The following is a 9,910-nucleotide window of genomic DNA, read 5'->3' on the forward strand; positions in this document are numbered from 1 at the left end:
TAAATCACATAAATTGTCTGAATAACGGATTACATTTTATAACTATATAACTGAATAACTAAATACTTAAATGACGGACCTATTGTGTTAAATTACTCGTTACATCAAAGAAGTAATCCAAGTACTAAAAACGCGTTAAACCCAACACTGGTGATACATGTCCCATTATAGCACAAGCCTTATTTTCAGCTCTCTCAGAGCCAGAGGTAAGACACATATACACACAGACACAAAGTGGGTTTCATAATCAGAAGTTTAGTTTAAAAGCTTCATTCCATTTTGGCACAACATTGAAATTGAAAGGGTGCGTGGCTAATATTCATGACATAATTATAGCTCCAGGGTACAGCCCAACCCAATCACACCAACTCCATGCCATTCATTTTAACTGCAACAATTGTGGTTGTTTAATTAACATTAATATTTAGTGAATTAACTCTGCAGATTGTCTTTAGTGGGACTCTGTGTGTTCATCTTCTTCATCATCAGTGTTTAATTTCCTTCCTCTGAGCTGTTTGTGCTGCAGACAAAGACAAGGACGGACAACACACACCAAGACAGCTCTATTAATAATAATAATAATAATAATAATAATAATAATAATAATAATGTGTGCATGTTTAGTGGTGTTCTTTAATTTGTGTGTGTTGAGTGTTTACCTGAGTGTGTGTGGTGTGTTGATGTTTGAGTGTCAGATCTGTCCTGAGAATAACAGCCTTCGATTTCCGCAGTGTCTGATAAACTCTCTCTTGAAAACGCTGTTACAGTAGGAGAATGACAAGAGACCGGATCAACTAATCACATACTAATCACACACTAATCACACACTTATCACACACTAATCACACACTTATCACACACTAATCACACACTAATCACACACTTATCACACACTAATCACACACATAATCACACACTAATCACACACTAATCACACACTAATCACACACACTAATCACACACATAATCACACACTAATCACACACTAATCACACACATAATCACACACACTAATCACACACTAATCACACACTAATCACACACTAATCACACACATAATCACACATAATCACACACTAATCACACACACTAATCACACACATAATCACACACATAATCACACACATAATCACACACTAATCACACACTTATCACACACTAATCACACACTAATCACACACTAATCACACACATAATCACACACTAATCACACACTAATCACACACATAATCACACACTAATCACACACTAATCACACACATAATCACACACTAATCACACACTAATCACACACTAATCACACACACTAATCACACACATAATCACACACACTAATCACACACTAATCACACACATAATCACACACTAATCACACACTAATCACACACATAATCACACATAATCACACACTAATCACACACATAATCACACACATAATCACACACATAATCACACACTAATCACACACTAATCACACACATAATCACACACTAATCACACACATAATCACACACTAATCACACACTAATCACACACACTAATCACACACTAATCACACACATAATCACACACACTAATCACACACACTAATCGCACACATAATCGCACACAATAATCACACACTAATCACACACAATAATCACACACTAATCACACACATAATCACACACAATAATCACACACAATAATCACACACTAATCACACACTAATCACACACAATAATCACACACTAATCACACACTAATCACACACATAATCACACACAATAATCACACACTAATCACACACAATAATCACACACTAATCACACACTAATCACACACATAATCACACACAATAATCACACACATAATCACACACAATAATCACACACAATAATCACACACTAATCACACACATAATCACACACAATAATCACACACAATAATCACACACTAATCACAGACTAATCACACACTATAATCACACACAATAATCACACACTAATCACACACTAATCACACACACTAATCACACACTAATCACACACATAATCACACACACTAATCACACACACTAATCGCACACATAATCGCACACAATAATCACACACTAATCACACACAATAATCACACACTAATCACACACATAATCACACACAATAATCACACACAATAATCACACACTAATCACACACTAATCACACACACTAATCACACACATAATCACACACTAATCACACACTAATCACACACTAATCACACACATAATCACACACAATAATCACACACTAATCACACACAATAATCACACACTAATCACACACTAATCACACACATAATCACACACAATAATCACACATATAATCACACACAATAATCACACACAATAATCACACACTAATCACACACAATAATCACACACTAATCACACACATAATCACACACAATAATCACACACAATAATCACACACTAATCACACACTAATCACACACATAATCACACACAATAATCACACACTAATCACACACAATAATCACACACTAATCACACACTAATCACACACATAATCACACACAATAATCACACACATAATCACACACAATAATCACACACAATAATCACACACTAATCACACACATAATCACACACAATAATCACACACAATAATCACACACTAATCACAGACTAATCACACACTATAATCACACACATAATCACACACTAATCACACACTAATCACACACACTAATCACACACTAATCACACACATAATCACACACACTAATCACACACACTAATCGCACACATAATCGCACACAATAATCACACACTAATCACACACAATAATCACACACTAATCACACACATAATCACACACAATAATCACACACAATAATCACACACTAATCACACACTAATCACACACAATAATCACACACTAATCACACACAATAATCACACACTAATCACACACTAATCACACACATAATCACACACAATAATCACACACATAATCACACACAATAATCACACACAATAATCACACACTAATCACACACATAATCACACACAATAATCACACACAATAATCACACACTAATCACAGACTAATCACACACTATAATCACACACAATAATCACACACTAATCACACACTAATCACAGACTAATCACACACAATAATCACACATACTCTATCAGATACTAGTCACACACTCATCCCAGGAACTAATCACACACAAACCCACATACTAATCACGATTTAATCACACACTAACATTAACCAGACACACACACACTAATCACACTCTAATCGCACTAAACACCCACACAAGTCACACTTTAATTTCACACTCTAATCACACACACGACACATATTAATTACCCACACTAATCACACACTAATAACACACACTAATCACACCTGCTTATTAAACACTAATGAAATACGCTTATAACACTCATCAGGCAGTAACCAGACATTAGTTACACACACTAATCACACTTTCATTACACATAAATCCCACAATAATCCCACACACTAGTCACATGCTAATGACAGATTCTAATCATATATGAATCAAATGTAAAAGTAGACATCCTCATTTAAATTTCCACAGTGTAAAATGTTTTCATTTAGTAAAATGCTTATCAAAAATGCTTATTGATTTAAAGCCAACATGCAGCTGTGCTCCTCTGCTCTCATTACATACTAATCACACATGCTGATAAAACACATCTAATCAGACACTTTATTCACACATTAATCACGGCTTTTAATCTCACATACTAATTATACATTTTAAATTGAATTACTAATCATACACAATAATCAAACTTCAATCACACACAAATCACAAAGTTATCACACATACACACACACACGCACACACACACACACACACACACACACACACACACACAAATCTAATCCAAATCAAACCACACACCATTCACTCTTTAGTCACACACTAAATACACTCTTATCACATGTGCTAATAACACAGGATCAAATGCATGAATCACTTTTTTATCACACACTCATCACACACTTGCTGTTTCCTTACCCTCCATCTGACAGCGCAGCTTCTCAAACTCTTCTGTTGTGTCTGTGGACATTAAACTCCCATCATGCTCTGCTTCGTCGTCATCTCCACCCACATCTGACACACAGCTCTCTGACGACTCGTCTGCTGCCGAAACCGAGCGCTGCTGCTGGTGTGCATGATGTTCCACCAGGTACTGCAGCTCTACACACACACACACACACATATATTTATATATATATATCTTCTTCTTTGTCTTTCGGCTGTTCCCTTTCAGGGGTCGCCACAGCGAATCATTTGCCTCCATCTAACCCTATCCTCTGCATCCTCTTCTCTCACACCAACTAACTTCATGTCCTCTCTTACTGCATCCATAAATCTCCTCTTTGGTCTTCCTCTAGACCTCCTGCCTGGCAGTTCCAACCTCAGCATCCTTCTACCGATATATTCACCATCTCTCCTCTGAACCACCTCAATCTGGCCTCTCTGACTTTATCTCCAAAACATCTAACATGGGTTGTCCCTCTGATGAACTCATTCTTAATCCTATCCATCCTCGTCACTTCCAAAGAGAACCTCAACATCTTCAGCTCTGCTACCTCCAACTCTGCCTCCTGTCTTTTCTTCAGTGCCACCGTCTCTAAGCCGTAGAGCATCGCTGGTCTCACCACTGTCCTGTACACCTTTCCTTTCATTCTCGCTGATACTCTTTTATCGCACAACACACCTGACACTTTTCTCCACCCATTCCAACCTGTCTGTACCCGCCTCTTCACCTCCTTTCCACACTCTCCATTGCTCTGGACCGTTAACCCTAAGTATTTAAAATCCTGCACCTTCTTTACCTCTGCTCCCTGTAGCCTCACCGTTTCTCTTGGGTTCCTCTCTTTCACACACATGTGTTCCGTCTTACTGCGGCTAACCTTCATTCTACTGCTTTCCAGAGCGTACCTCCACCTCTCCAAATTTTCCTCCACCTGTTCCCTGCTCTCGCTACAAAGCACAATATCATCTGCAAATATCATAGTCCATGGAGAGTCCTGTTTTACCTCATCTGTCATCCTGTCCATCACCAGAGCAAACAAAAAGGGGCTTAGAGCCGATCCTTGATGCAGACCACCTTGATATATATATATGTGTGTGTGTGTGTGTGTGTGTGTGACTCTCAGTCTCTAAGTGTAATATCAGTAAATTCATGCACCTTTCTTTGTTGGAGTTCCCTTCACACCTTTCCGTCTCTGCCGTGGTGAATTCAGCAAGGCTTGCTGAGAAAAACCACCAAAAACAACAACAACAATAATAATAATAATAATAATTATAATAATAATAATAATAAAAAGTAGAATAAGAAGTAAGAAAAAGTTACCTTATACAACTGGTGTGGGAGACGGTCTTCATCTATTTCTACACACACACACACACACACACAAAAGAAAAAGCTATAAATTATCTTATGTACACTGTATTACCGTCACCGAGGGCCCTGGTGGCTCAGTGGTAGGTGTTTTGTCTGCCATGCGGAAGGCCCGGGTTCGATTCCCAGCCAGTGCCCAAACCCCCCAGCCACTAGATGCAGTGCCGGTCCCAAGCCCGGATAAAATGGGAGGGTTGCGTCAGGAAGGGCATCCGGCGTAAAAACTGTGCCAAGTTGTTGTGCGGACTGGGTATTCTGCTGTGGCGACCCCTTGCCAGCCGAAGGACTAACAACAACAACACTGTATTACTGTCACCACACACACTTGACCTACAAATGTAGCTACTTCTCTGTTAACTGTAGAGACAGAGCGCCCCTTATGGTCTGCTCAAATATTCCCAAAAGTCTGATCTGCCAAAAATCTGTCAGAATACCCGGCTTGTTTGAGCTAGCTGTTAGCCCAGTCTCCTCAGTGCTTGACCTGATTCCACTTCCTGTAGCGCCACCAGCTGTCCTGAGTGCTCAGGGACGTAACACACCGCACTCGCCACTTCTGACTACACTCTGCTCACCAGAGGCTCTTACAGCTCTGGCCGTTGTTTCCAGTGTCCGGACCAAACCACTGATCATTCACACATCTCTGGTGTTTACTGTACACACCAACGTAAAGGTACGATTAATATCAGACTCCCAGGTTACTGACCTGCTTTTATCTGCAGCAGTTTGTTTAAAACTTTCAACTTTTTCTATGCTGTCTTTTTCTAGTAATCTGTTGCCTAGCAACTGCAGCATCCCTAGACATTATGTAGAAAATTATTTCTCTCTCTCTTTCTCTTTCTCTCACTCACACACACACACACACACACACACACACACACACACACACACACACACATCTCTGTTGATTGGATGTTCTGATTGACAGAGAGTAAGTATGGTATGATCTGATTGGTTAAGAGCAGTATAGTGTGTTCTGATTGATCATGATAATGTTTGATGCATAAAGTTTACCAGGAGATGACTGATCACTGGATGCGACCAGAGAAGCAGGAGTCGGACGTCTCCTCCTTATCTGTAACACACACACACGCACACAGAATTACACATTAGGTTCTAAATTACATAAACAGATGGATGGATGGATGGATGGATGGATGGATAGATAGATAGATAGATAGATAGATAGATAGATAGATAGATAGATAGATAGATAGATAGATAGATAGATAACATGTGTTAGTCATGGTGTTAGATTTGGGCCACGATCCTGAGCAGAAATCCTCAGTGTACGTGCTCAAATGTTATTTTTTTAACAATTTCATATCTCTCATACGCACTCTACTTTTTCTCATCTCATTAGAGAATAGCCTAATCTGCATGTCTTTGGACTGTGTGAGAAAAGCAGATAACGTGGAGGAAGCCCACTAAGCATGATACATCCAAACTCCATGCAAACAGAGACAGGAATTAAACCTGGCTGGGAATTGAACCTCGACCCTGGTGCAAGGCGACAGCCACAGCGCCCCCGTGTGTTTAATATCTACTGTATTGCACTAAATTAATTTTATGCAGATTTATGTGTGAGATAAAATACACACCAGTCATCAGCACCGGTCTGAAGTCACACACAAATTGTCTAGAGTAAAGTCAATATTAAAACGTGTATGTGTTCACACTACACCGAGTGAACCGGATCAGACGATCTTAAATATCTAAAAGGGAATTACAATATATAACAAGTGGAAAGGCTTTGAAACAGTTGAAATACACACACACACACACACACACACACACACACACACACACGACACACTAGTGAAAGAAAGTGAGTATGAGCAAGGGAGAAGTACAGTTTAAGTTTCCCATGAATATAACACAACACATACAGATTTAGAGTTAAATAAGAAAGGTTCCAACAAGTGTGTGTGTGTGTGTGTGTGTGTGTGTTCAGTTGGCTAGGTCTTTAGATATGCTGCAGCACAGTGAAATGTGTGTAAGACTACACAGTAACATTCCACCTTCCCACTCACACACACACACACACACACACACACACACACACACATATAGTTGCAACCAATCTTTTGGTCTCATTCCACTCATCCCACAGAGAGCAGAGTCTCTCCATCAGTGCTTTATTTTACACACACGCACGCACGCACGCACGCACACACACACACACACACACACACACACACACACACACACACACACACACACACACACACACAGTGAGTCAGTTACACTCTTCTGTTCACTCCATCTGTTTCAGTAAGCAAACTGAGACTGTGATTCTGCAGCATACTGCAACGATTCAAACGGAGCTCAAATTTAAACCCACACATCATCTCTGTGTGTCTCACTGGGGGACGTTGCGTCTTATCAATCACACACGTGCAAAAACACACCAGTCCTCTATTACTTGACCCAGCAGCTGAAGACTTAACCAAGCGCTTGTGTCCTACTGACTATAAAGTTCTTGTCCTGCTCATGTTCTACTTGTTTTCTACTCTGTCCTGCTCATGTCCTGGTCTTGTCCTGGTCTTGTCCTGCTCATGTCCTGGTCTTGTCCTGGTCTCGTCCTGCTCATGTCCTGGTCTTGTCCTGGTCTCGTCCTGCTCATGTCCTGGTCTTGTCCTGTTTATGTCCTGGTCTTGACCTGCTCATGTCCTGGTCTTGTCCTGCTCATGTCCTGGTCTTGTCCTGCTCATGTCCTGCTCATGTTCTGGTCTTGTCCTGCTCATGTCCTGGTCTTGTCCTGCTCTTGTTCTGGTCCTGTCCTGCTCATGTCCTGGTCTTGTCCTGCTCATGTCCTGCTCATGTTCTGGTCTTGTCCTGCTCATGTCCTGGTCTTGTCCTGCTCTTGTTCTGGTCCTGTCCTGCTCATGTCCTGGTCTTGTCCTGCTCTTGTCCTAGTCTTTTCCTGCTCATGTACGGTCTTGATCTGCTCATGTCCTGGTCTTGTCCTGCTCATGTACGGCCTTGTCCTGCTCATGTCCTGGTCTTGTCCTGCTCTTGTTCTGGTCTTGTCCTGCTCATGTACGGTCTTGATCTGCTCATGTCCTGGTCTTGTCCTGCTCATGTTCTGGTCTTCTCCTGCTCATGTCCTGGTCTTGTCCTGCTCTTGTCCTAGTCTTGTCCTGCTCATGTACGGTCTTGATCTGCTCATGTCCTGGTCTTGTCCTGCTCATGTCCTGGTCTTGATCTGCTCTTGTTCTGGTCTTGTCCTGCTCATGTTCTACTTGTTTTCTACTCTGTCCTGCTCATGTCCTGGTCTTGTCCTGGTCTTGTCCTGCTCATGTTCTGGTCTTGTCCTGGTCTCGTCCTGCTCATGTCCTGGTCTTGTCCTGTTTATGTCCTGGTCTTGACCTGCTCATGTCCTGGTCTTGTCCTGCTCATGTTCTGGTCTTGTCCTGCTCATATCCTGGTCTTGTCCTGCTCATGTCCTGCTCATGTTCTGGTCTTGTCCTGCTCATGTCCTGGTCTTGTCCTGCTCTTGTTCTGGTCCTGTCCTGCTCATGTCCTGGTCTTGTCCTGCTCTTGTCCTAGTCTTTTCCTGCTCATGTACGGTCTTGATCTGCTCATGTCCTGGTCTTGTCCTGCTCATGTACGGCCTTGTCCTGCTCATGTCCTGGTCTTGTCCTGCTCTTGTTCTGGTCTTGTCCTGCTCATGTACAGTCTTGATCTGCTCATGTCCTGGTCTTGTCCTGCTCATGTTCTGGTCTTGTCCTGCTCATGTCCTGGTCTTGTCCTGCTCTTGTCCTAGTCTTGTCCTGCTCATGTACGGTCTTGATCTGCTCATGTCCTGGTCTTGTCCTGCTCATGTCCTGGTCTTGATCTGCTCTTGTTCTGGTCTTGTCCTGCTCATGTTCTACTTGTTTTCTACTCTGTCCTGCTCATGTCCTGGTCTTGTCCTGGTCTTGTCCTGCTCATGTTCTGGTCTTGTCCTGCTCATGTTCTACTTGTTTTCTACTCTGTCCTGCTCATGTCCTGGTCTTGTCCTGCTCATGTCCTGGTTTTGTCCTGGTCTTGTCCTGCTCATGTTCTGGTCTTGTCCTGCTCATGTACGGTCTTGTCCTGCTCATGTTCTGGTCTTGTCCTGCTCATGTTCTGGTCTTGTCCTGCTAATGTTCTGGTCTTGTCCTGCTCATGTTCTACTTGTTTTCTACTCTGTCCTGCTCATGTTCTGGTCTTGTCCTGCTCATGTCTTGGTCTTGTCCTGCTCATGTTCTGGTCTTGTCCTGCTCATGTACGGTCTTGTCCTGCTCATGTTCTGGTCTTGTCCTGCTCATGTTCTGGTCTTGTCCTGCTCATGTTCTGGTCTTGTCCTACTCATGTACGGTCTTGTCCTGCTCATGTTCTGGTCTTGTCCTGCTCATGTTCTACTCGTTTTCTACTCTGTCCTGCTCATGTCCTTCTCATGTGTTGGTCCTGTCCTGTTTGTGTCTTGTCCTCACCCCTGAACAC

At 41.8% G+C, this 9,910-nt stretch overlaps 1 protein-coding gene across 1 annotated transcript in view; it reads right to left on the minus strand.

Moving 5' to 3' along the window:
* Positions 1 to 241: 241 nt before the first annotated feature.
* LOC128511602 (protein phosphatase 1 regulatory subunit 1A-like) overlaps positions 242 to 9,910 on the minus strand; it is an 11,616-nt gene continuing 1,947 nt past the window's right edge. The window contains exons 2-7 of the mRNA XM_053484532.1: positions 6,455 to 6,515; positions 5,396 to 5,433; positions 5,231 to 5,294; positions 4,051 to 4,233; positions 660 to 758; positions 242 to 520 (exon numbers count right to left, since the gene is read on the minus strand). Of these exons, the coding sequence (XP_053340507.1) occupies positions 486 to 520; positions 660 to 758; positions 4,051 to 4,233; positions 5,231 to 5,294; positions 5,396 to 5,433; positions 6,455 to 6,515 (480 nt within the window). The 3' untranslated portion in view covers positions 242 to 485. The remainder of the gene's footprint in view (positions 521 to 659; positions 759 to 4,050; positions 4,234 to 5,230; positions 5,295 to 5,395; positions 5,434 to 6,454; positions 6,516 to 9,910) is intronic.

The sequence above is a fragment of the Clarias gariepinus genome, chromosome 23, assembly GCF_024256425.1.
Source record: "Clarias gariepinus isolate MV-2021 ecotype Netherlands chromosome 23, CGAR_prim_01v2, whole genome shotgun sequence".
NCBI lineage: Eukaryota > Metazoa > Chordata > Actinopteri > Siluriformes > Clariidae > Clarias > Clarias gariepinus.